Below are 26,172 nucleotides of genomic sequence, written 5' to 3'. Positions count from 1 at the left end.
AGGAAAAGACCCAAACCAAAAAAGGCAGCCTGGGGGATCTTGCTGGCTCTGGGCACACCCCAGAGTGTGTGTTTGGGGGGTGAAGAGTGCATTCGTCCCTCAGCACTGGCTCTACTGCCTGTGGGGACAAGAGCTGACTCTTCCTTGGTGCCACCTGCCCTCTCCAGCAGCACCTGGCTCAGCCCAGCACAGCTCAGGGGCACCAGACCCTGCCAGACCCCCAAACCACCTTCAAACATCACCTGCCTGTCCCAAAGAACAAACTTCCATGGAAAGAGGCTTTTCTGTAAGAACAGAGAGACAAGGGCTCTCCTCCAGCTCGAGAGGGGCCCAGAAGACAGCAGGGAGTTTTAAATCAGCCCTACCTTGAAGTTGCTAATTGGGCTGCTTCTATTAACCCCTATGGACGGGTAGTGGGGATACCAGTGTTCCCACTGTAACTCTCCCAGTTAGACTAAAAACTCTTTGAAGGAGATGCTGTGCTGCCCAAAGAGGCTCAGGTGTGTCCTCAGGCCTCATCAGGCACAGGAGCATTTCGCCTTGGCTCCATATGGGGAAAGTGGAGCTGTTCTGGGATCCCCACCCATGGGGCTTGAGGGAAAAGCCAGAGGAAAGGCTGTGGCTGAGTTTGCTGCCTCATCCCATTCTGCTGAGCAGTGCTCCCACACCGAGCAAAGGGCAGCCAGCAGCAAACCTGCACCTTCCTGTTTGCCTTTGCTGTGCAGGAAACACTGATGTTTCCACTGAGAAGCTCAAACTTACCTGTTTTACTTTAGTTTTTTCTCTCCACTTTCCTTTCCTTTCCAATACAATTTAAGCTCCAAGCAGATGTAACGAAATCATTTGCAACGAGACCCAGGGAGGAGTCAGGCAGCCTGGGTAAGGTCCTCCTCTGAAATACGTACTTGGGAGGGGGATGAAGAATTATATGGACATACCTTGGCCACATATTTTTACAGGTGGCTGCACAAAGCAAAAGGAAGCTGTTAGCCAGAAAAAAAACCCCCAACACTCTGAATTCTGGGCAGTGACCTCAGCATGGGACATGGAGATGTTGAAAAGTATTTGGCAAAGACTCCAGGTAGTGTCGAGTCTCCTCAGGGAGTGGTTCGGATCCACTTACACCGGGAGGACCGAGCGCTGCAGCTTCAGCTCAGTGAAATCCCCCTTGCTGGCAGGCTGAACCCTTGAGCCAGGCTGTTTTCCTACCTGAGGCCTTGCAGGAGACATCTGTACCTGCCCCACCATCAGGCTCAGACCAGTCTGTCCCTCTGCACCCACGTTTGCTGCCCCATTTTGCCCCAGTAACCAGCCGAGTGCCGGCACCTCCCGCACGGCAGCTGAGCCTGGTGATAGCAGGTCTGTGCCTGCCCTGCTGCAGCCACCGAGGGCCACCGGCTTTATCTGGCTCCCACATCCCCTCCCTGCAGAAATCGGGCCAAGCAGATGGTGGTGGCAGAAGAAGAGCACGTCCAGAGAGCAGCCTGACCCGTGTTTGGTGCGGGGCTGCGGCAGCGGGAGGTGTCCAGCAAAACCTGCCAGCAAAAACAGAGGTTGAGCTGCTGGAGTTGCTCCAGGCTTTCCATGGAAACTCACCCTCGGCTCCCTCCTGCTTGCTCCCACTGGCAGCAGCCTGGGATATCACCCTCAGCTCCCAAAACCTTCTGGGACTGATCCCTGGGCTGAGCCACAGCAGAGGGGCTGCAGGGCTCTGTCCCAGGATGGCCAAATAGGATTAAGGCAGGTATCCATCACTCCAGCTTCCTTTTCCAGAGCACTTACCAGAAACACTCACATTCCCAAGCTTTACTGCATGGATTTGCTTGCTTTCTTTACTAATTTTTTAAAAACCACATCTAACTTAGAAAATAAATGTTCAGAGTGCTGATAAAGGACTGACTGAACAGCAAATCTGAACATTGTGAGGATATTCCTAAAAGCTGATTCCTTCCTGAAAAGAGACTAAAACATGACAAGGGAACAGCAGGCAGTTGAACTCACAGACCATCCTTTATAAACAATTACCATTTATTACTAAATGTAGATAAAATCCCAGAAAGGCTTTAGTGTTTCTTACAGGACAAAGATGGGGTGAGCAGCCATGAATGTGACATTTCCAGTCTCTCTGTTGCAGTGTGACAACACTGGGCAGGATATTTAGCAGTTGTATTTCTGTGTCTGTGAGTAGTCAGGGTGCTCACAGCACTACTGAGCTGCCTTTGGAAAGCAGAAGTATCTCCTTTATGTTATGAGATTAGGAGATGCCCAGCCCACTTGTGGCTTTATCTTCCTGTAGTAGAAATATAAACTTCAAAGAACTTAGGTCTGATACAAAAAAAAAAAAAAAAAAAAGCAGCTTTTGCTTAAGAAGGGCTTGAACTACCAAAGATATAAAGATCAACATTCAATATAATGTCTAAAACTCTGTGACTTCCTAAAAGAAATGAGCTCATAATTCTGCAAGTTTTGCTTTCAGTACAACCCTGCTCAGGGCAGCTGCCATGGGTGTATCCACACCCAGGCTGTGCTACAGCCAGAAATTCCTGGGAAGCTGAGGGAGCAGCTCGGCTCCTCAGAGAGGTTGGGTCTGTGTTTGGGGCGGTTGCTAGTGAGCAAAAAAACCTGTGGCTGTGGAAACATTCAGTCAGGGGGGCTGTGACGTAACTGAGCTCTGCAGAAGTCCTGCAGAACATCTGGGGGGTATTTCTGGGAAACTGCAGCCTGAAAAAAAAGGCTGGTCAGATCAGCAGGGAATCACAACGGGATTCAGGGGGTTAGAATAAAATTGCTGAAAGAAAAACTCAGGTGGGAGAGGAAAATATGGGGACATGCTTGCAGAAGTGATTTGCAGTCAATTTCTGGGAACATTTAAAAACACATCACCAGTAAAAAATTACATTTTACATGTGGGACAGACCTGATCCAGCTCAGTCTTTGTCTTAAAGCAAAGTGTAAGAGCCCTAACAAGTGCAACCACTGCACGGGACAATTTTGGGGCAGATCAGGCGAAGGGTTTTCCTGCTTTATCCTTCCAGTGCTGGTTTGTCCACCACAGGAGGGGCAACAGATTTTCTGATTTTGACCCAAGAAACGTGAATCAGGAGTGGGCAAACTCAGCCTGACCCTGACACCAGAGAAACACTCTTCACCCAACCTCTGGCCAGGTAGGGAGACCCTCCAGTGGGTGTTTTGGCTTCATTACTTACAATAACACACTTACAGCTCCCCCCTTGTCCCAGAGAGCCAAAGTTCACCCTTTTCATGGGTAAAATAATCCTTTGCAGCGGATGGGGAATGTGGTGTAGCAGCACTTCTGCCATGTCCAGCTTCTCCTGGCCACCCACGACCTCTCTGTGTGGAACAAGGTTGGCATCAGCCCTTGGGAGCAAGGGCAGGAGCCCTGGCACTCCTAAGGTGGTGCAAAGTCATCTCTTGCTTTTCAAAATGGCCAAAAAAAAAAAAAAAAAGAATTAAAAAAATATCTGGGATAACATGAGGGCAAGGAAACAAAGATAAATTAAAATATATTTCACACTAAGCAAAGCTTTTTTAAGAATAGGAGGTCAGCACAGTCAAACTTGAGCTGTGAGCCAGATGCCCAGCCAGCAAAAGATATAAATTATATAGGAGAAACTTATAGAACAAAAGAACATGACAAAAAAAAAAAATCACTCACTTGCACAAAATGATGCAACTTTAGAGAGTTTTGAGTTCTGAAAGCAGCTGGATTTGGGGAGAATGCCAGAGATCCCCATGTGCTTCGGAGGACACACGGATCCTTTGCTGGTCCCAGGAGAAGAGTGTTTTTGGGATTTGTACAAAGGTAGGACAAACCTGAATGCTGAGGTAGCACAGCTCCTGGACACTGAAGGGAGACATGGGGAAAAATGGAAACTCCAGGGTTTGGGGCTGGGAGTAACCAGGGAGTCCCACTGAGGAATTTCCCTGATCTCCAGATGAGCTTCCAGGACTGACCTGGTGTCTTGGAGACAGACACAGAATGGGGGGAGGAGATGGTATTTTGGAGTGACTTCTTGTAGAGGCTGAGCTTCCTCTCCCATGATAAAGCCTTCTTAGGGGGTTGGATACCATTTCCCTGGGGACCTGAAAGAATAAAATCCACGGTGTGAAGTTCCTTGAATGGCCTTTTGACAGAAATGTGATAAAGGAGCAAATTAAATGGGACTGGGTTCAGTGTTGAATCATTTCAACTCACTCTGGGGAGGGACACTCCTTTCCACGTCTTTTGCTCCAAATTTGACAGCTGAGCTTTTCTCTAGGGGACAAAGAGTGAGCATTGCAGGGAGCACTAGGTCTTGCTTGCACAGTTCTGTTCTTACTCCAGCACTGCATTTTTTCCTCTTTAAAATTGCCTTATTACTGACGTTTGACATGCCCTGTACCACACAACCACAATATTTTGAGCCGATTCATCCTAAATACCGAACTCATAATAAATGCTAAATAGTAATAAAGAGAAAATTGGGATGAAACCACCTTTGCACTTGGGCACAGCTCCACTCCAGACTCCGGTGGTTTTGTCCGGGCTCGTACAGCGGATGCTCACATTCCCAAGGAGCTGGAATCCAGGGGCACAGCTGTATGTCACCGTGGAGTTATAAGCAAAGTTTTCCACACCTTCACCATCATGCTTCCCATTGCTGATTGGAGGAGGTGAAGAGCAGGTAATCACTGCAGGAAAGAGGATGACATGAGTGTTTGCTAAAAGCTTCGGTAATAATGAAAATACAAAATGTTCCTTGAGTCCACCTAAGATGCTTGAAGGCAATAAACATTCTGGACAACTGAAGGTGGGTAACCAGCACTGCTGCCTGTCCCAATTTTCTCTCTTTTTAGTGTTTCTCTTGTCACATCTTTCTCCCTCTCAATACAAGGGTCACAAAAAATAAGCAGGACGTGCCCTAGCTCAGGATTCCTGGAAATCTCACCCCACCACCTTCACTGCAACTTTTAAGTCATGAGAAAATATGTTGGTCTTGTGGGAGCAAAACTGCTGAAATAGTGCCAGCTGCAGTTTTGGGGACGGGTGGGCCACGGAATATCAACAAAAACACTGCACAAAGAGATCTTTGGACTAGACATTGGGATGCAGGATCTAGTGGAGAAGTCAAAAGTAAGGTTTAATCTTACAGTTAAGGATGAATCTTACATTCACAGGTTGGAAGTTGACTCCACTCAATGTCGTTTCCTTTAAGCTGGCACCAGATGATATTATTTCCAATTAATTTGTACCTAAGTGAAGATACACACAGAAAAAAACTGCATGACTATCCAGAAATTGAGAATACTCCCCCCCTTCCCCATTTGTGCATGATCAGGAATGTAGAAAAGGCAGTTTTAAAGCAAGCAGAGGTGCAGACCCAGGCTGGTTAACAGGAGAACTCCTCGCCTTGCTCTGCCAGAATGTGTGTTCATCTATTTTTAGGTGGCTTTCTGACTCACTGAGTGCATCTTCCACAGCAGGGCTGGGAAAAGTCGGGGCTGGCGGCTGGCAGAGCACGCAGGGAATGCCAGACAGCACCGAGGTTAAATGTGGGTTCCCACACGGATGCATCGGGCTCGGGTTTGCTGAATCAGGGACTCTCTCGCCCTGCCTGCTTCCCGCTGGAGAACAGCGCTGGGATCCAGGCTGCAGGCAGCCAGAGCCTTTCCCACGCTGCTGTGTCCCAGCGGGATGGGGTGAGGAGGGAGGAGCTCCCTGCTGAGCTCACTCGGCAGCTCCAAAGGCTGGGGCTCAGCCCAGCTGCTGCTCGCTGGGGTCACTTCACTGGCCCTGCTGAAGCCCTCGGTGCTGGAGGGGCAGGGCAGGGTGCCCCGTGTCCCCCAGGGCCACCTCCTGCCCGGCACCTTGTTTGGGGTGTCAGGTGTTGGGGCTGTTTTGCTGAAGTTTTGCAAAAAATCAAACAGCAGTGGGTGGCTGGTGCACCTTCTCAGCTGATCTCTGTCCAGAGTTGTGGACTGCCCATCCCTGGGAGTGTCCAAGGCCAGGTTGGACAGGGCTTGGAGCAACCTGGGCTAGTGGAAGGTGTCCCTGCCCATGGCAGGGGGTGGAATGAGATGATCTTTAAGGTCCCTTCCAACCCAAACCAGCCTGTGATTCTATGATTCAAATGCATCCACTGTGCACAGCAGGGACCAGTGAGGGGCAACAGGGATCAATCTACATTTAATTAAGGTGGCTTTTGCATTGGCTTGCTGGAAGCTCATACATCTTGTGCTGACAGCTGACACCTTCCCCCATCTCTGAATTACATCCTCCTGTTCAGAAAACCTCATCATGTGGACATGCTGGGTGGTATCTGATCTTGCTTAGATGAACAGCATTATCCCTCCACCCTGGTGTGGATTTCCACAGATGAGCTGAACCCCAGAAGGGTGGGACATGCTGTCATTTTCTCCAGGTCCCGAGGGAGAGGAAAAAACCCCTCTGCTATATTTGAAGATGGGCATGACAAGCCAGATGATGCCAGCTAGTTCCTGTTGGGAGGGAGGAATACTGGCTGGAGTGGCAAGAGCTGGATTTTTCAGGTCAGTCCAGTGCTCATGGGCCCTGATTGAAAGCAGGCAGCAACCATGAGTCAGCTCCCTGAGTGATGGAAATTGTGCTTCACTGCAGCCTCCCAGCTGAGCATAACTGGATTTTAAAAGTTCCACCACAACCCCTTTTTTTTTTCAATACATCACAAATAAGTTAAGCTGAAATGTTTTAAGTAGCTTGTTTTGGAGTCTGTATTTCTAAACTGACATTACAAATGGCTCTGTCAGGATGGACACCCTGCCCTGGGGCAGTTAAACTTCCTCTGGCTGGGCACTTGAAGGAAAAGGCAGCCACAAATCAGACCCTGGTCCCTTCCCTCCAGCTGTGTCTCATTCCAGAGCTGTATCCCAGCATCAGAACCGGTGTGGGCAGTGCCCCATCACTCACCCATCCTCACAGAACACGTCCACTCTGGCACCAAACTGCAGGTCTGTGAGGGGCACCATCCTCCCCCCGGGCAGCGCTGCCAGGGCACCACAGGACCTTCCTGGGGGGACAGACCAGGGCACAGGGGGATGAGGAAACAAAAAAGGCTGGATCAGAGACAGGAAAAATATTGCTGTCACCTCGTCAGTCCTAATATTCCCTGGATTTCACCAAGAAACACACCTTGTTTTCATTTTGAAGTTCACCAGAACAGTGAGTTAGGCTTTGTCCTGTGCACGTGCCCAACACAAACATCTTTGGGATCATAAATTCATTAAGGTTGGAAAAGACCTCTAAGATCATCAAGTCCAACCAAACATTTCCTAACGTGAAAATCAAACCATATCTGTTTATGCCAGCAGGAAAAAAAAAAAGGAACTTTACTGATACTTCTGCTGCTTCTGCTGTTCAGTTTTAAATAGAAATGTCAAGGAATATCCACCTCATATTGTATTAATGGAGCTGTTGGGATAAGGATGACCTGGCTGCAGGTTGGGAGCAGACACTTAACCTGCTTTGAACTCCAAGGCTGCTTTTTGGGATACTCACTCCTGCACAGCTCAGCAGCTTCTGACCACGTCAGGTTCTCAAGGCAGGTGCTGGTGGGGGAGCTTTGCGAGGTGTTCTCGTAGCCAGGACGGCAGACGTAGGTCACGTTGGTGCCCACAGGGAAGAAGTTCATCACCTCATCCTCCTTGGACAGGGCAGCAAACCTCAGCCTGGTTGGGGCAGTGCAGCTCCCTGGCAGCCAAGGAGAGGCAGCCTTGAAAGAGCTGCCCACCAGGAGCATGCAAAATAAACCTTGGGATCACAGGGGTGCCCTCACTGGCCAAATAAACCTTGGGATCACAGGGGTGCCCTCGCTGGCCAAATAAACCTTGGGATCACAGGGGTGCCCTCGCTGCAGCGCTGCTGGAAAGCTCCTTGTGCTCACTGCAGGTTAATCCTGTTTCCTTGCCAGGCCTGCTAAGCTGTTGAATGCACCAAAGCGTGGGTGGAGAGGCATTAAGTGCTCAGGGGACAGTGTTAGTGGGACATCAGGAGCCTCAGGAATGTGCTGTGGGGCAGCACACGAGCACCCAGCCCCCCTCCAACTGATCCCTCTCCCAGAGGCACAGACCCTGCAGCCACCAGCACCCCAAGGAGCAGCAGGGAAGGGAAGAAGGTTTGTCCCTTGCCAGGGACAGCACAAGAGCAGCCCCTGGAAGGGGCAGGAATTCCAAGCCAAGTGAGAGACAGGAGCTGTGTTTCAGAGGGAGGAGATATTTACGGCCACAGGGCTCAGGCAGCTTGGACCAGAGGTTGCCAGGCAGGCACTCCACCGTGTCTGGCATTCCAGGGATTTTGAGGGCACCCTCAATGCACGTGTAGGTCACTCTGGATCCCACGGGGAAGCTGCTGGAGTGCTCATCGCTGGATGGTCTGGAGTAGGTCATGACAGGTGGGGGCCCACAGTCACCTGTGGCGGGAAAAGACCTCCTGGGGTGAGAATCCCATTCCCTGGCCCCTTCCCCGGCCCCAGTGAGCATCCCAGGGGGTTGGTTGGGATGACCCAGGGTCCCCCTGTGGGTTAAGGCACCAGGCAGGGCTGTGAGAGCATCAAACACTGGGTTCTCAGCTTGGGGGTGGTGGCATCACCCACCCCAGCCCCTGAGCAGCAAGATGGGATCCAGGCAGGTTTCTCTGCTCCTCCCCATGCATCCCATGGCCCCATACTCACCATGAGCCACAGGCAAGCTGAGGAGCCCCAGCAAGGCCAGGAGCAGCCCCTGTGCCCTGGTGGGTGTCCCACAGCTCAGGGTGCCTGGGTACCTGCCCAGCCCTGCTCCTCCAGACTTCATTGCAGCAATTCCTGAGCTCCTCCGTCGAGCACCGTTGGCTCCAAGGGCTGTTTCCAAAGCTGGGAGGAGGAGGTGCACTGCAGCAGACTCCACCAAGCCTCAGGAGCAGTGGAAACCTTTCCAGAACACCCACAGAGGGAAACTCTCTGTCAGGGACACGGGGAGCAGCCAGGGTGGGGGACAGCTGTCATCCAACAGGCTTGAGCCTCCTGGTCTTCCTGCTGCACCATGAGGGATGGGGGAATAACTCAACCCCTTTATTTGTCCTGAGACTGGCAGTGACCACTGACTAGCACAGTTTTACCAAACCACATGCTCTTAGAGCAGAAGAGACACCTCCCAGCCCAAAACTGTGTCCAGGGTAGGAAAATACCTACTCATTCATTTGCTGGCAGGTAATGCAATACAAATCTCCCATGAGCAGAGTTTAGTGAAGCAAATAAAAACATTTTCCTTTTCGTTTGCTATTTTTTTCTCCGTTGCCTGACTCATTTGCAATGAGGAACGGGTGTGAGCGTCTGCATCTGTGTCCTGATTAACCCTCTGACAGATCCCATCTGACATCAGCCAGGACTGCCCAAACAGACACACGCAGGATGTACCACCCAGTTTTTATTCACATTTATGGGTGTCAAGCCCTGCACAGGAAGACACCACAGTCCCACGTGAGCTCAGAGGGGAGGTGTCACACAGGGAGGGTGCAGCCCTGCTCGTCTCCTGGTCAGGGAGAGCTGGAGCAGGTCTGGGAGCTCCTCTCACTGCAGATCTCCTCACCTGGGCGTGGTGATGCATCCCCAAAGCATCTCTGTGTGCAAAGATGGGAGACACCATCTCTCCCCTTGGGTGTTTTGCTTTCATTTTAGTAACTTATAAGAGCATACATCTGGCAGTGATGCACTGCTGCAAATCACCTGTGCAGGAGGTAAATGCTCCTTCTTCTCCCACTGAGCCTGGGCTGATCCAGCTGCCAGGGCTGTGCTGAGCCCACTGTAGCTCCCCAAGCACCCCAGGACTGACCCAGGACCATTGGACCACGCTGGAAATCTGCCCAATTTACAGCCAACACGACAGATTACAAGACACCTCTCCCCTCCATGGATACACCCCCACCTTTGTTGCAATCCCACAGGGAAGGGGTAACCACTGAAACACGGACAGACACGAACTGATCAGCATTTATTGAGGAACAGGAACAATCTTGGCTGCCTAATTCTCTGCACTTGAACTTATCACATCTATTCTTAGCATTCACGTGCCAGAAATACGGATGTGAAAGATGACACCAACACAAGGCCAGAAACCTGTTGCCTGTTTTAAGTCCAGGGATAAGATAACATGTCCTTCTTACAAACTGCCCTCAACCAGCTGAATAAAAATCAGCTGGATTAACAGGAAATCATGCAGTTGAACACTTACTTCACCACTATTTCTAGCATCCCTAATGCAGAGGGTGCAGCGTGTACACAAACCACAGCCAGAAGATTCCAGCAGAAGCACCTTCAGGGACAACCTCTGGACACTCATCTCAGCTTCTGCAGACTTCACTCCCCCTTATCTCAGCTTATCACAGTTAACACAGCGACTTAAAGAAGCTCAATTTAATTTCTTGCTATGCTGCCTAATATAAAACACGAAACAACGTATTAATTAAAGAGCAAATCAAGCTTGTCAGATTTAAAGGAAAGAGTAAAAACCACTCCCTGCTCTGGCATCTAGGTATGCAAAAATAAACCATAAAATCATCCAGAGCCTTTTTATAGATACTGTGACTGCACAAAGTCTGTGTTCACCGAAGGAAACGTGGTTGTTACAGTGCATTACAGGACTCCAGTTTTGCTCTACTTTTCTAGTTCCACCTCTAGTTTTTTAATCTCCAGAAACAGCTTTTGGATTTCCAGCAGAGCTTTCACTTCTGCTACAGGCAGCCCGCACTCAAAGGCCGATTTAATGTAGTGAACTTCTTCACATACATCAGCATCACCTTCTTTCTTCTGTTAAAAAGTAAAACAAAACCCAGAAAACAAGCTTATAAGGTTGCTCTGCAGCAGATGGAGAGCCACCCACCCCTCAGCTCCGAGGCTGACCTGTCCCAGCACAGCCCCAACACTTCATCCCTCATCCATAGCAGGAAGAAAAACCTTTTGAGAAGTTTAAGCAGTTATTTTTCTTATTAGATGTCAGGGAGCATCCACCCAGGCACTCAGCCAGACCATGGGGCTCTGAGCAACCTGGTCTAGTGGAAGGTGTCCCTGTCCATGGCAGGGCATTGGAATAGGATGATCTTTAAGGGCCCTTCCAACCCAAACCATTCTGTGGTTCTGTGGTACTTACACACTTGGGCAGTGGTGTCCAGTTGCCATCAGGCAGGCACGTGGCTGTCCAGGAGTCTTCTAAAGACATGTTCCCATCATCTGAAAACTGGTACCCAGGGGCACATCCCAAAGTAACAGTCTCGTTGATCTGGTACCACGTTTTATCATCCAAAGGGCTTTGCAGCCTTCCATAGGCCACCCGTGGTTGTGGACACAGAACTGGAAGGAAAACCCACAGCAGAAGGCAGCTCAGTGTTATGGGGGCAGAAAAAAACCTATGAAGCTTGTGAAGGCTGAGCCAGTGCAGAGGAACTTAAATTTATGGAGCTGTGAAACCAAACGTTGAAGCAAAAATACTTCCCCAGGCCCTTTAAGAGGGGAGGGTGAAGGTCAGAGCAACCCCTGAGAGATGTCAGGAATTTGTCACTAATTTGCTTTTTTTGTGGCAATGTCTCTGTTCAGGCACCTCCGTGCAGAGTCTGCAGATGGATATTTGGCAGTAGGAACGTGCACTCTGAAGGGGAAGTCAGTGGAGTCCTGGCCTGTCTCAGAGCCTCCTTTCTACATGGCTGTCAAGAAAAACTCAACCACTGCTTGGTAGACACCAGCTTTGGGAAGTTTGTTTCTTCTGCAAGGAGGGGAAGGTTCTCAGAGAGCCCTGAGGATGGACACAGCTGTGAAGTGCTGCACCCCGAGCTCCCTGCTCTGCAACGGGAGCCTCAGGCTCAGCTCCCGGCTGGAACTCACCTGGCTGGCAGGTGGGCACAGGAGGGTGCCAGCTGCCATCAGCCTGGCACTGGCTCTCTGGAGCACCACTCAGTCCAAAGCCTTCATCACAGGAGAACTGCAGCACCACCCCGTAGGGAAAGGTGAACCTCTGGGGGGTCATCCTTCCCCTCTCGACCACGGGCTTGGGGCACCGAACCACTGTGGGGAGAGATGGGAGTGGGGTCTGGCTGCTGCCCTTGCCCAGGGACAGCAGGGGACAGGTCAGGCAGGGCAGAGCTGCTCCTCCTGCCTGCCCAGTGTCAGAGAACCAGAGCTTCTCATTTCCAGATGGATCATCCCCACACTGGAGCTGTCGAGCCTGTGAAGGAAGGAGGATCTCCAGGCTCACTTTTAACCCCGTTGTGCTGAGTGTAGCATCCAGGTCCTGCCTTCAGCCTGGTCCCATACAGGAGAAACCACTCACTCACCCCTGCACTCCGGGGCAGGTCCACTCCATGTCAGGTTCTCCCCATCATCAGAGGTGCAGTAGATGGATTCGTCCCCAATGAGGGACAGACCCTCCATACAGGTGTACTTGACTTCAAAGCCATATGGGAACTGCTTAGTCCCCAAGGCAGAGTGCTGCCCATTGGAGATTTTGGGAGGGGGATCACAGACTGTGAGAGAATAAAGGAAGAAATTAAGAATTTCTTCATTCCATCAGGGAGACAGAAGGTAGCGAAATAACAGAAGTGAGTTCTTCATGTTCATTCTAAATGTTGCTCTCCTTAAAGTCCTCCTTGCTTCATGCCAGCTTTGCCTCTGGCTCTACCAGTGCTCCCAGACTGCCCCAGGTAACCCATCAGCACAGCCCCAGTACACAGCACATATCCCCATCCTCTCCCCTTCAGCCAACCTTCCCTTATCGTCTCCTCTTTTCCACGAGAAGTGATCTTGCTCATGAAGGGGGCCAGGGAATGGTGAGTGTCAAGAACACCTTGAACAGCGCTCTGAGAGATGGCTGCAGGTCACATCAATCAGTGCATGTCATTAATTAGAGCTTTGACAGAGCACAAAAATTTTAAAGTCCTTTAACACTGTGCCTTGGGCCCCTACTCCTAACACCTTCTCTGAGAAGCCGTGCTCAGGTCACGAGGTTTTCTCCCTGCTGCTCCTACCCTTGGGATGCAATTCCCAGCCCCGCCATTCCCACTTACCCCTGTCACAGTATGGGATGGGGGGTCTCCACGTCCCCTCAGACGAGCACTGGGTCCTCTGGCTGCCCTTCAGCACGTAGCCATGGTCACAGTGGAATTCTGCCTGGTGCCCAAAGGTGTACTCGCTTTTCCTGGCGCTGATCTCCCTCCCGTGAGGGATAACTGGGATGGGACACTGCACCTCTGAGGAACACCAGCATCAGAAAGCAGACATTTACATGGGGGATGGGGTGGTCCCTCAGTGGTGGTTTGCTGACCCAGATGCCTCTAATCAGACCTGGCATGCTCAGGGATGGTAATTATGCAATAACAACCCCTTCTCTTGGAAGGCAGAGCGACCTGAGCCCCGTGATTAGCTTTAAATTGTGGCTGAGGGGATGGCATGTCACTAACTGCACCATTGTTTGAACAGCCAAATAACCAGCAGGAGCTGCAGCTATTTCTTTCCAGCCACGCCACCCTTTGAACAGCAAAATTATAACAAGTGAGAGCCAAAGCTGCTCAGTGAAGTCCCACTGGCACAGCAGCACCAGTGGGTGTTTTGAAAACGATATTATTAAACTGATGCTTTGTTGGCAAAGCAAAGGAAACGTTGTACTTACTCTGGCAAAGCTTTGGGACTGTGGACCACGTGAAATTGTTAAGACAAGTAGTTGTTGGAGACGCTCCAGGGATCAAAGTGAACCCGTGTCTGCAGGAGTAGATCAGGGTGGTCCCGACTAGAAACTCGTGCCGATGGTTTAGGTCCGCGTGGTCGACAGCAGGAGGGCTGGAACACTGACCTGGTGACAGAGCAGGGGACAACAGGGACCCTCAGAGCTGGGAGGTCTCCCCCAGGGACCCAGTGGCATGAAGCTGGGCCCTGCCTTGGTGGAAACCCCAGGAAGAAGCGAGGGACAGCAGCAGCCCTGCTGCAGGGGGGCATGGGGTGAACTGAGGGGGGAAAATACCGGGGACAATTCACCAAAGGACGTGAACTTAATGAGGATCTGTATTCTCACAGACTGTTGTGGGCAAGACACTGAACCCTTGGTGTGCCCTGCAGTAAGGGACAGCCCTGCAGAGCAGAGGGGGTCCTGCCACCCAGCACCACCCAGCGCGGCTCATGGCACTGCCCACCCTCCAACCCCCTCCTGCGAGCACTGCTCATGCTTTTAGCAAAACACAAGCAGGTAATTACACCTGGTAAAGTCAAGGAGAGAGGGGTGTGTGTACCTGGGGTGCAGGCTGGCACCCGTGGGTACCACCTGCCGCTGGCCAGGCACCGCACCGTGGTGGCACCCAGGGCCGTGTAGCCGGGGTCGCACTCGAGCGTGGCTGTGCTGCCAGAGGTGAAGTTCTCTGCAGGTTTCAGCTGACCATTTGAAATATGAGGGATGGGGCACTGGATCTCTGTGGATCACAAAAAAAAAATAATAAAAAAATGGGCTTTTCAGTGCAGCACTAACAGGGATCAGCTGTCGCTGCAGCTCCCTGTGGCGAGAGAAGGCAAAGCAGTTTAATGAACGCAGCAGTTGAGGCAGAGGGTTTAGGGGTTAATCAACATCTTGAGCAGCCACCTATGGGACTCAAAATGTGTAGGGTTTCCTTTCCACGCAATCAAACACCATTTCTGCCATTTCCTTGGAGCAGGGAGGGGCTGGGCTGGGTTGTGCACACTTGGGAAATTTCTCAAAGGACCTCTTTAAAAGAACCATCAACTTCCAGGCAGAAGCTGCAAATTATTCCCCTTCCTAGAGACGTTTATTACTCTGCAGACCTGCACTTCTCCTGTTTTGAGGTCAGCCTGTGGGATGTCTGACAATTCACCAGCTGCCTTTAGCACAGCTATGGGCTGCCCCAGGGTGAGGCATCAGCCTTGGTATCATAGAATCAATCACAGGATTACAGACTGGTTTGGCTTGGAAGGGACCTTAAAGCCCATCTCATCCCACCCCCTGCCATGGGCAGGGACACCTTCCACTAGCCCAGGTTGCTCCAAGCTCCATCCAACCTGGTCTTGGACACTTCCAGGGATGGGGCAGCCACAGCTTCTCTGGGCAACCTGTGCCAGGGCCTCCCACCCTCACAGGGAACAATTCCTTCCACATATCCCATCTACACCTTCCCTCCTTCACCTTAAGGCCATTCCCCCCCGTCCTATCACTCTGTGCCTTGTGAAAAGTCCCTCTCCAGCTTTCCTGGAGCCCTTTAGGTGCTGAAAGGTCTTCCCAAAGCCCTCTAAGCAAAGCTGAGCCACAGAAGCAAAGGAAAGAAGGATGGAAAACACTCACCGAGGCTCCCAGTCGGCTGCAGCAGAAGCACCACCAGTGCCAGGAGCTGCCCAGGGGGGCAGAGGAGCCCTGGCATGGTGTGAGGAGCTGCCAGACCAGTGCTGTGGGAAGGAGAAATCCTGTCCCTGCTGACAGCCCCACGGGGAAGGGGAAGCAACTGTGGGAAGCTGGGGTCAGACCAGGCAAGCCACGCTGACACCACCCCCTCCCCAGCCCTTCTGACCTGCCCACGGCCAGGGCTGCCCTCCCTGAGCTCTCCAGCAAGGTCCTGCCATGGGAGGGAAGGCTGCTCTGCCCTCTTCCCTGGGGGGAAAAGAGGGAATAAAGGTATTTTACAGCTGGAACCACCCTGCAGCATCCTGGCCTCACCCCTGAAGCACATTTACCCAGGGGCAGGCTGCTGTGCAAACACCCCCCACACCCAGAGAACAGCACCCTCCATGCTTATCAAGCCATATTTATTATATGCACTTTATATACTATATATAGCTATTATATATATTTAATATATATTAAATACTTTGCTTTACTATGGATAGGACAGAATTATTAAAAGCCAGACAGAGCTGTCATTGCAATTGCAGTTTTATTATAACCTCGTGGTGAAGGAGTCCTGGGTCCCATCACAAGACACACGATCTACACAGCACTTCCCCTCTACTGGATGTTGCAGAAAAAAAAAACAGTCTTTTTTTTTTTCCTTTACACTTTCTTTTGCTCTTGGTACACACCCAGAGATGTGGCACTGCTGTGCCCTCGGATCCATCCATCCTGCTCGGGAAGAAAACCTGGCATTTTAGTTCTGCTATAAAACAGGCTTTGAAGTTCTCTTGGTCACAAGCAAACTAGCAATGCAGTGAAGTGGTGAGTGAATGCATAGTGGATAAACTGGGCAGCACTGGGCTATACTGGGCTGAAGAGGTGCAGCAGCTGTGAGGTGAGTGAGGGTTGGTGACTTCCACGCCTGTTTGTACCACACAACAATTTACTTTCCACTCAGTTGCTTTCTAACTGTGCATTGCCAAGTGTAGCAAACAGATATAAAGCTTTCAAAGGTATGAAGTGATGTACAAACTTAACCCCCTGAGCTCTTACAGAATGAGTCAGAAGTCACTTTGACTCCTCACGTGACCAAATCTGTTCTGTGGCCGATTGCTAAACTCTGTTTTGGCTACTTAAGTATTAGCACGAATTACAAAGTCATAAAAAATCCTCAGTCAGCATCACTATTGAACACGCAGAGGACAGTTGCTACAATACCAGTGACACCAGTCAGCTGTATGCTCTGATTTCTAGCTCCCTTTCAAGTTTCTGGATCTCCAGGTAGAGTTTCTGGACTTCCAGCAGGGTTTTCAGTTCTGTCAGAGGAATTCCACACTCGAAAGCTGCTTTATTTTGAAGAATCTTCTCACAGGTCTCACGCTTTTTCTTTAAAAGAACCAAAACAAAGACAGTGTGAGATTCCACCGCGGGGTGACAAAGCAACCACCTTCATGAAGTTGGACCAAGGCTATTCCAGACTATAAATGGGACAAAACACAGGAAAACCTGGGCAGGTTGGTGGTACTTACACATGTGAGAGGTGGTACCCAGGTGCCATTAGCTGAGCAGGTAGTTTTTGAAGACAGCCCTAACCGCCCATTACGTTTGCAGGAGAAGGACAGAGTTTCATTCACCTCATACCACAATTTGTTCCGAGTTAACACTAACTCCTGGTCCCATGGGGGTCTGTAACACCGAACTGAAAGGGAAATGCAAGTCAAAGAATAATGTCATGGGAGGAGAGGGAGGAGAAAACGCTCTGCAGATCCCACCCCTCGCTGGTGATACAACAGAGCAGCACCCCCGGGCTGGAACTCACCTGGCTGGCAGGTGGGCACAGGAGGGTGCCAGCTGCCATCAGCCTGGCACTGACTCTCTGCAGCACCACTCAGGGCGAAGCCTTCATCACAGGAGAACTGCAGCACCACCCCATAGGGAAAGGTGAACCTCTGGGGGGTCATCCTTCCCCTCTCGACCACGGGCTTGGGGCACCGAACCACTGTGGGGAGAGAGCGGGGCTGGGAGTGGGGTCTGGCTGCTGCCCTTGCCCAGGGACAGGCAGGGCAGAGCTGCTCCTCCTGAAGCTCTCTGCAGCAGCTCTGTGCTCAAATGCCACAACTGACCCTCAGTTGCCTGCTGAAGGAGACCCTGAGGTGTCAGTGAACAGCTGCTGGTGTCGAGATGCTGGCACAGGAGCTGCACTGGTTAATGCACTCGGGGTTTGGAGCTCCTGGAGCTGGGCAAGTTATGGAGCTGGGGCTTAGCCAGGTCCTGGCTTCAGGAGATCCATAGAGGAGAAACCACTCACTCACCCCTGCACTCTGGGGCAGGTCCACTCCACGTCAGGTTCTCCCCATCATCAGAGGTGCAGTAGATGGATTCGTCCCCGATGAGGGACAGACCCTCTGGGCAGGTGTAGGTCACGCTGGCACCGTAGTAGAACTTCTTACCCATGCCATCGTGCTGCCCACTGGAGATTTTTGGAGGAGGGCCACAGGCTGTGGAATAAAGGGAATTGATAAGAAAAGAAATGTGCAATTATCATATTCAGGTGAGACTCAAAAGTCGCTTCTGAGAAATCAGTACAGAGTTCGCTTTGTGTTTGCTGTCAGCCAAATTCACAAGAAGTTGCTGCCTGGCTTCTTACACCAGCTCAAGGCTCCCACTTCTCCCTCAGCCCCTACCTGGGTCATGTCTATATTAGGAAATATTGGGATTTTTCCAGTGGTGGACTCACCACCCCTGGAAGTGTTCAAAAACCATGTGGATGTGGCACTGGGGGGGCATGGTTTAGTGGGCATGGTGGGATTCAGTTGAAGGCTGGACTTGATGTTCTTGAAGGTCTTTTTCAACCTTAATTATTCAGTGATTCCATCTCCCGGGAGAGAACACCTGGCTCAGCCCATGAGCTGGTGATCAGCACCCTGTTCCCCAGGAGCTGAGGGGAGATCACCTACTGATGGCTGTTTCTAACACCAGAGCACGGGAATTCTTCTCATCTGTGGGGCACACGTACCTTTGTCACAAAAGGGCAAGGTAGGAGCCCAGGTTGTATCAGCCTGACACTCGGTCGAGTCCGGGCCCCGGAGGAAAAAGCCCTCATCACAAGTCAGCTGCACTTGGGTCCCCACTGTGTAGTCACTTTTGCTTTTATGAACCTCTACTCCGTGAAGAATGTCTGGCTTTGGGCACTGAGGTTCTAGAAACAGCAGGAAATAAAGGATGTCATGTATTTCCAGGAAGGACTTCTATGGAGAAGAGTTACCAAGAAATATGAACCCTGAACAAAAGATGACTCTCATCCAAATACAGGTCTCGGTGCTTCCTCTGTAACCCCAAAGGCCAGGACAAGGAATCATCCATGCTCTAGTGCATGGGAGGTGGAGCAGGCTCTTTCCTCCTGGCAAGGTTTCCCTGAGCTTTTGGGCTCACGGGTGCTGCTGTGGTGCCCCATTGCTGGGTTAGGAGCTGGAGCAGGGTGAGGTATTTACGCTGTTGCGTTTTCTTCTGAGAGGGGAAACACGTTGAGAACATCTGCTGCTCCCAAGCCTCGTGTCAGCAAACCATCCCAAAACACAAACCACATCCCCTTCCAGCTGGGTGAATGTCTCCCAGGCTTCCTAGAGACCTCCCAACCCTCTAGAAGCTTCCAACACGCAGCCCTTCACCCCCCAACTCCCCAGACACAAGCTCAGCTCTGCCAAAACCCTGCACTTTTTCCAAGGCAATTCCCAGGCAATTTAATGATCCCCCCTGGACCTTCCACGTTAACACAGGACAGCCAGATCTGGGGACACGTGGCAGCGGAGCAAAATTCTCTTTGGCTTCTACCATCACCATCTGAGGCCACAGGTAGATTTTTCTGGGAATGTCAGTAGACAACTACACTGTACAGAGTAACCCAAGTCTTGCAGTCAAAAAATAAGCATTCCTCAAATCAACACGTTTCACAAACTCTGTCCCACCTGGAAGGCACTCTGGTGGCTCTGGATCCCATCTGCCATCACTCATACACCGAAGTGTGATGCTGCTGCCACGACCTTTGAAGGCAAACCCATCTTTGCACGTAACTTCCAGTGTGTTTCCATACACGTAACTGTCTCTCTCGTACCATGTGTACTTTCTGTTTGGGATGTGTGGGTCTGGGCAACGAATTCCTGAGAAATGCCACAGGTTAGCAAGTGTGAAACCACGGCAAAGCCAACTGGGTGACAGCAGGTTCCTTGTGAGCAGAAGGAAGAATGCTTTGTAGGACAGAGACACATCACGACATTAAATCTGCCCCCAAACCACCCCTGGGCCATCCTGGGGGAAGGAATGTTTGCCATGCAGCCTCCCCGCTGGATGGAACAAGGGACCCTCGACACCACAAAGACTTCTTCCAGAGGTTCAAGGGACTAGAAGGCAGAGCTGGTGAATAAAGCAAAGAAAACTCTGCAGCCGGGGAATAAATCAGAAGAAATCAAGAGTCACAGCAAAGACGAGCGCGGCGCCAAGCTGGGCCTCTGGAGCATCCCCCTTTCCCCCACCTCACTCTCCACGTGCAGTTCCTTCCCTCAGCAGTAATTCTGGCAGCTCCCAGGCGAGCCAAAGGGACAAACACTTACTTTCACATGGTGGGGGGATTTCATCCCACGTGAAGTTCGGCCCACAGTGGATGTCCCGCGTGGTTTCTCCCGCGCTGAACTGGTGGCCCTCCAGGCACTCGTAGGTGATCACAGTGCCCACAGGGAACAGATTGCCAGCAAGTCTGGCTTTAATGGCGTTATACACATCTGGAGGGTCAGGACAGCTACCTGGGGGGGAGACACCAACTTAGGGATGTTGCCAGTGGCACAGCAACGAGGCCCGTGGCGGTATGAGAGAATTTGGGTAAAAATCACGGGCTCATGTTGTTCATTCTGAGATGCACTTAATCATCCAAGTTCAGCAATGGTGGAGGAGGCAAATGAGGACATGCAAATATGGGGTTTTTCCCTGGAGAGACTTTTCACAAGGGCATGGAGTGACAGAACAAGAGGTAACGGCCTTAAACTGAATTTAGATCAGATACATGGAAGAAATTCTTCCCTGTGAGGGTGGGGAGGCCCTGGCACAGGTTGCCCAGAGAAGCTGTGGCTGACCCACACCTGGAAGTGTTCCAGGCCAGGCTGGATGGGGCTCTGAGCAACCTGGTCTAGTGAAATAACAGGGAAGTGGAATGAGATGAGGTTTAAGGTCCATTCCCACCCATTCTATGATTTTGGACTGCATGGTAATTTTCACTGTTACAATGAGATGCAATTTCTAATCAAGTTTATATTATCTGAGGCTCTGACAACAAACTCTGAAACATTAAATATAGAAAGGTTAATTTAGTCCCTTTCAATTCTAGTGAGAAATGCTCTCCAGCTTGAACAGGATGAGGCTTTAGTCTCTATGGCCCCAAGTCATAAATTCCTAAAGTCACCTTAGTGTTACAGAGAGATTTGCCCCCCCCAAAAAAATCCCAGAAATTTCAGTCTTAGAGCCATCCCTTTCATGACCTCCTGCTTTTTTAGATGGGAACTTCAGTGGGCATGGTGGGGTTTGGGTGAAGGTTGGACTCGATGACCTTGGAGGTGTTTTCCAACCTTAATGATTTTACAATCCCCTGAAGCAAAGCTGCTGGAGCAGGTGGAGCAGCAGTGGGACCATCACACTTACTGAGCTGGCAGAGTGGCAGGGGGGGGTCCCAGAAGTTGTTGTCCCTGCACGTGGAGGCGCCGCTGCCGTTCAGGGTGTAGCGGAAGTTACAGTCGAACACGACGGTGTCTCCGTAGGTGTACTCGGACCTGTACCCACCCAGCAGCTTCCCATTCGCCACCCTTGGAGGCTCACAGGTCACCACTGTGCCAGGGAAACGCAGGGAATCAGCAGTTAGGCTCAAGAGGGGAGATGAGGGTGTTAAAAACATTCTCATTGCTAAAGGCACATCCATCAAAAAGGCTGAAGGTGGATGTGACCAGGCAGCTGATGAGGTATCTTTGTACATCTTACTCCACTTAACAGCATTTTTTTATTAAGGTAAAGCATAATAAGAACACAGGGAAGGCAGCAGGTGTCACAGGAGGTGTTGGAGGTGTTATATTTTACACAGGCCAGCGGGTAAGATGCACCCTCTGGGCTGTGAACATGAATAAAATCCCATTCCCATGTCCTTGCTGACAGGATGATCATGATGGGAGACTGACTCCTGTTACAGCTACCAGACTCAGAGGGTCTCATCTGCAAGAGGTGATTCCAGCAAGATAAAGGAGAGAGAAGTTTCCTGAGCAGAGCAGGAGCAGGAGCTGTGAAGGGGCTGGTGCTGCCATGAGCAGGTTCACACCCAGCCCTGGGCACAGCAGCAGCTCACCTTTGCATTCTGGGGCTGGACTGCTCCACACACCATTGACATTGTCCGTGGTTGTGCAGAAAACAGAGGCTTCTCCCACCAAGGATAAAGGTCTCTCTGCCCTCCTGGTGCTCCGGCACCGGTACGTGATGGACTCCCCATACACAAAGAGCTCCTTGCCAGCCCCACTGTGCTCCCCATCAGCTATTTCTGGAGGGGGTTCACATGGAATCGCTGTGGAATTGGGGGGAAATGGCAGTTGGGAAGAAAGAGGAGGAGAGAAATTATTTAATTGATTTTAAACCAAAGGTCTGGGAAGAAAAATGTTGAAACACGAGGTGCCAGAAGGGTCAGAAATTAAAGGCAGGTCTCGAGGGAGCTGCACACCAGCCCAAAGGCAGCAGTTCTGACCAGGCACTGAATGGTTTTGTGATATCCCAGTCTCACATGCAGCTGCCTCACTCCCAGAGAGTGAATAAATATTTCTGCAGCATGATGCAGGAAGGAAAACACAAATTAAAAATGTCTTTCCAGGCTCCACCACGCATTGAAATGCCAAAATCCTCAGCAGAGCAACGCAACAGCTTCTTTATCCAGCCCCAGTCACACTCCAGATAATTAAAGGATAGATAATAGATAATTAAGGAACTCTACTTACCCTCACACATGGGAATATCTCTGTCCCACGTAACAGCCCCATTTTTAATCACACAAGTAATCTTAGAATTTCCAACCAGTCTGTACCTGTGTGGAACAGGGGAGAGGGAATTGCTTGGCAAATTTAGTTCTGATTTATCACCAATAACATCACCATCAGGATGCTTTGGGCTTATTTTTCATAATTACAGCAAATCAGAAATTGGCCATCAGTGTCATTTTTTTCAAGGACACGCTGGCTTTTGGCAAAAGCATTTTTTAAACTAAAAAAATGACATGTTTCTAAGGATAAACATCTACCTTATCAGCTGGGGGTAGCCATCCCTACAGCTCTGAGTTCAGTGTTCATGCCTTTTCTTCAAAAAGATACTGAAACATTATGAATGGTTTGGAAAGAGCCAGGAGAGTGAACACGAGTTTGTGAAGAACTGCCTCAAAGGAGGAGTTTAAGACACTCAGTCAGTCCTAAAGTTCTCAAAGTTTAAAAGATATTTCAATCAGGGTCTGCAATTACCTACACTGGCGAGGCTTCTGACAGCACAGGCTTTAATCTAGAGGGGAAAAACTTTGGAAAAACAGCTGGAGAAGAAGAGGCCCTGTGCCCCAGGTGCTCTTGGCTTACCCAGTGTTGCAGGTGAAGTTCACTGAGGAACCCAAACTGAGCTCCTCTCCCAGGACGAGTCTGCCGTTGGGCGGCTCCCCGGGGTTGGTGCAATGCTTGGCTGGGGACAACAGCACTCAGTCAGCTCTTACTTAAAGACTCCTCCAATACTGAGCAAAGGGATGGACCAGAAACCTCCAGATTTCCCCTCCAACCCTAAATTATTTCATTTTTCACAACACTGGCGAGACTCACATCATGACCTGCTGCCTCTGCAGCCTGAGCAGGGTTTGCAGTAACACTGGTTTAGTTGTCTCCTCACAACTAAAGGATTCTCCAACTGCAAGTCAAATACTTTTTTTTTTTGACCCAAGAGTTACAAAGTGCATCCTTTGAGTCAGCAGTGAAACACAGCCAGCATCAGAGCAGATTTCAGCTCCTGCCATCACTGCCAGTACTTAGTGGAATAAAACCAGTGCTTCATGTCAGGTCACTCATTGCCCACCATCCCCTGGGCTCACTATGGATACTGCTCCAGCATCAGCAAACAAAAACCATCAGAAGTCATAGAACCACAGGATGGTTTGGGTTGGAAGGAACCTTAAGAGATTATCTTGTTCCAACCCCCTCCCACAGGCAGGGACACCTTCCACTAGACCAGGAAGATGAAATCAACCCAAAATACACTCACCTGTACATATGTCCTTTGATCCGTGCCACCTCCCGTTTAGTCCACAAACAAGGACATTATTGACATGATGATTTCTCACATAGCCTGGACGACAGACGTATTCCACCTTGGAATTGTAGGGAAATGAGGCAGTGCTCTGGTACTGCTCCTTGAGCTCTGCAGACTGGAGACGGGGCGGAGCATCGCAGAGACCTACGGACAGGAGCTCCATCAGAAAAGTGCTGGCAGGAAAACCGGTGGGATTTCAGGCCTGACTCACTCTGAGGACATTTCAGTGCCCAAAGACTCCTCAAAGCAAAGAGGAGAAGTGCAGCCTGTGACCGTGGCTGGCAGGGACTAGGAGGAGCATCACCCCTCCAGGTCCTGCTCCTCACCCAGAAGTTTCAAAGGCTGGCCACAAAGTCCAGATTAAGCATTTTTTTTTTCTCCCCAGCTAGTAATAATTATTGCACTTTCTCAGCTAGAATAATTTTCCATCTACTTTCCACAGAGAGTGGAAAAAAGGCAAAGGAAGATGGATTGTGATCACAAAGATTTACAACGCTCTTGAAACACAAAGGCAATGAGGAAAAGAGAAGGATCCAAGCCTTGTGAAAGCCAGGAGAAGGTTGTCCTTCAGGGGATCTTAGTTTATCCTGAGGGACTCATTCACTTACTGTGGACAGTGACAATGAGAGCAGCAGTGAGGAGTGACCCAAGGACGGCAGCGCGATCCCGCTGCCTCCCCGGCTCCAGAGCTGACATGTTTATTCCTGTCTGGAGATCCCACAGATGTTACCACATTCTTTCCCTGGGCCAAATCTCTGTAAAAATAGTAGAGGGGTATTTACACTGAGGGTAAGTGAGCAGGTCTTATTTCTCCATCCCCGAGCTGTGCCTGCAGTGGTGGCTGGGGAGCTGAAGGGACAGGAGCGGAATTCCTTTTCTGGAAGCCAAAAAAAACCCAAGACAGACTAATATCTTCACTTAAACCACAGAATAAACACTTCATAGTTTGTCAGCTTCAACTTAAACCCACCATATTGCCATCACTGCTCTTCCCAGCCAGTCAACAAAAGTAACACTTGCAGGGCCCTGACTTTGTCTGTGCCTTGTGGAAAAAGTTCCCCGAGATGTCTCTTATGGGTAGAACGCTCTATTTTTAGTGCTAAATCTCCTGGAAGTAAATTCCTAGTCAGATTAAATCCTGATGGAGTCACCAGTGCAGTCCCCTAACAATAAATTACCCTCAGAGGGAGAGAAGTAAAAGTTACATCAATTTTGTGCAAATATTAACTGAGTAAAGCTATAAAACATACAAGTCAATCAAACCAAATTGCTTTACCAAATGGAATTTAACTCCAGTTTGCCAGGTTAGTACCTGCCAGCCCTAGAGATCAGTAAGAGTCCTCTCTGTGTTACCCAGGGTCATTTTTGAGCCTAAACTCTCCCAATGTTACAGATGGTCTGAGCACCTGCCTTCCTCCTGGAAACAAGGCTCTACCTTGATGCTTTCTGCCCTAAACCCAACACTTCCCTTGGCTGTTTCATTCCTCTGCCTTTCCTCCAATCCCAGTTCCAACTCCTGGCATAATTTGATTTAATTTACTGATCTTTGTGCCTGCTGGAGTTGCACTAAAGCTCCACCCCAGTTCCCAAGAGCAACACTTAAAGCTCTGTGGCTCCGAGTTGTCTTACCTGGAGGTGTGGAGGCAGGAGATGGAGACCTGGAGCCTTCAGCACTTCCAAGACAAAGCAGTGACTGTTCCCATCCAGTCCCCTGGCTCCAGGCACAGCTAAAGGAGGAGTCATGATCCGCCTACATGCTCAGCTATGGCTCCATGGAGAAAAGCTTTCTGCAGAATTCTGCAGAACCCGGGGTCATGCCAGCTGACCCATAAATCATTAACTCCTCCCGAGCAAGAAGGAAGTAGTTTATTCAACCCACAAAGCAAAACACGAGAAAAACTGAATGCAACCCAAGCAGATGTTGAAATTGTTTGGTTTATTGTGTGGAGTTGCCAAGTCTTTGTTGAAATGATCCTTGCTGAGCTGCCCCACCGGGCAGCAGTGGCACACAGCCAGTGCTGGACCTCAGGCATGCTGTGGGGGTCTCCTCAAGAGGGACACATCAACCATGAGTTCATCCCTTCTGACCTCAGAAGCCCATGGCCAGCATTCAAAAAGTGGTTTCTTCAACCAGCCCCACCCCTTCCCATGAAAGCCCCAGCAGCTGGAGCTCAGCAGGGTGTGAGGCCCCAGGGAGCATCACTCAGAGCCAAACACCCAGGGCCACAGAATCAGTGAGGGGCTTGGTTGAAGGAACCTTAAACCTCATTTTGTCCCACCCCCTGCCATGGGCAGGGACACCTTCCACCAGACCAGGTTGCTCCAAGCCCCATCCAACCTGGCCTTGATGAAAACTCAGATGCCCTTCAGCTCATTGCAAGCTGTTCCTGAATCCACCTCTTGCTGGTGGGTCCTTTTCCAGCACCAACTTTTGGTAGAAGT

At 50.4% G+C, this 26,172-nt stretch overlaps 2 protein-coding genes across 2 annotated transcripts; both read right to left on the bottom strand.

Annotated features, from left to right (window-relative positions):
• Positions 1 to 2,013: 2,013 nt before the first annotated feature.
• On the bottom strand, positions 2,014 to 7,040 carry LOC135402451 (C4b-binding protein alpha chain-like). The gene is made up of 6 exons (XM_064635653.1): positions 6,947 to 7,040; positions 5,171 to 5,253; positions 4,498 to 4,692; positions 4,217 to 4,397; positions 3,677 to 4,104; positions 2,014 to 3,351 (listed from the first exon to the last, which is right to left on the bottom strand). Exons 1-4 carry the CDS (start codon positions 7,003 to 7,005, stop codon positions 4,378 to 4,380), a joined length of 357 nt encoding a protein of 118 aa, XP_064491723.1. The 5' UTR covers positions 7,006 to 7,040; the 3' UTR covers positions 2,014 to 3,351; positions 3,677 to 4,104; positions 4,217 to 4,377.
• Positions 7,041 to 10,543: 3,503 nt separating this feature from the next.
• On the bottom strand, positions 10,544 to 25,929 carry LOC135402442 (complement receptor type 1-like). The gene is made up of 23 exons (XM_064635628.1): positions 25,360 to 25,929; positions 24,339 to 24,485; positions 23,683 to 23,874; positions 23,013 to 23,112; positions 22,392 to 22,477; positions 21,755 to 21,967; positions 21,064 to 21,246; positions 19,986 to 20,174; positions 19,344 to 19,535; positions 18,395 to 18,577; positions 17,691 to 17,876; positions 17,198 to 17,377; positions 16,908 to 17,077; positions 16,614 to 16,764; positions 16,068 to 16,107; positions 15,337 to 15,707; positions 14,279 to 14,455; positions 13,666 to 13,845; positions 13,064 to 13,246; positions 12,335 to 12,523; positions 11,886 to 12,065; positions 11,158 to 11,357; positions 10,544 to 10,817 (listed from the first exon to the last, which is right to left on the bottom strand). The coding sequence occupies exons 2-23, from the start codon at positions 24,424 to 24,426 to the stop codon at positions 10,665 to 10,667; spliced, it is 3,786 nt and encodes a 1,261-aa protein (XP_064491698.1). The 5' UTR covers positions 24,427 to 24,485; positions 25,360 to 25,929; the 3' UTR covers positions 10,544 to 10,664.
• Positions 25,930 to 26,172: the final 243 nt, after the last annotated feature.

This window comes from Pseudopipra pipra, chromosome 25 (assembly GCF_036250125.1).
Source record: "Pseudopipra pipra isolate bDixPip1 chromosome 25, bDixPip1.hap1, whole genome shotgun sequence".
Lineage (NCBI taxonomy): Eukaryota > Metazoa > Chordata > Aves > Passeriformes > Pipridae > Pseudopipra > Pseudopipra pipra.
The sequence above is the reverse complement of the archived record's forward strand: the minus strand, read 5'-3'. Positions and strand labels throughout refer to the sequence as shown.

Excerpts from the sequence above, each read along its gene's own strand:
- LOC135402451 (XM_064635653.1), bottom strand. The coding sequence starts at position 7,005 with ATGGTGCCCCTCACAGACCTGCAGTTTGGTGCCAGAGTGGACGTGTTC. Across the intron at positions 5,254-6,946 it reads GACGTGTTCTGTGAGGATGG|GTACAAATTAATTGGAAATA; the intron begins GTGAGTGATGGG and ends ATCTTCACTTAG. Across the intron at positions 4,398-4,497 it reads AGCTGTGCCCAAGTGCAAAG|GGCATGTCAAACGTCAGTAA; the intron begins GTGGTTTCATCC and ends TGTGTGGTACAG.
- LOC135402442 (XM_064635628.1), bottom strand. The coding sequence starts at position 24,426 with ATGTCAGCTCTGGAGCCGGGGAGGCAGCGGGATCGCGCTGCCGTCCTT. Across the intron at positions 14,456-15,336 it reads GCAGCCGACTGGGAGCCTCG|AGATCCAGTGCCCCATCCCT; the intron begins GTGAGTGTTTTC and ends TGTGATCCACAG. Across the intron at positions 12,524-13,063 it reads CATCCCATACTGTGACAGGG|TCTGTGATCCCCCTCCCAAA; the intron begins GTAAGTGGGAAT and ends ATTCTCTCACAG.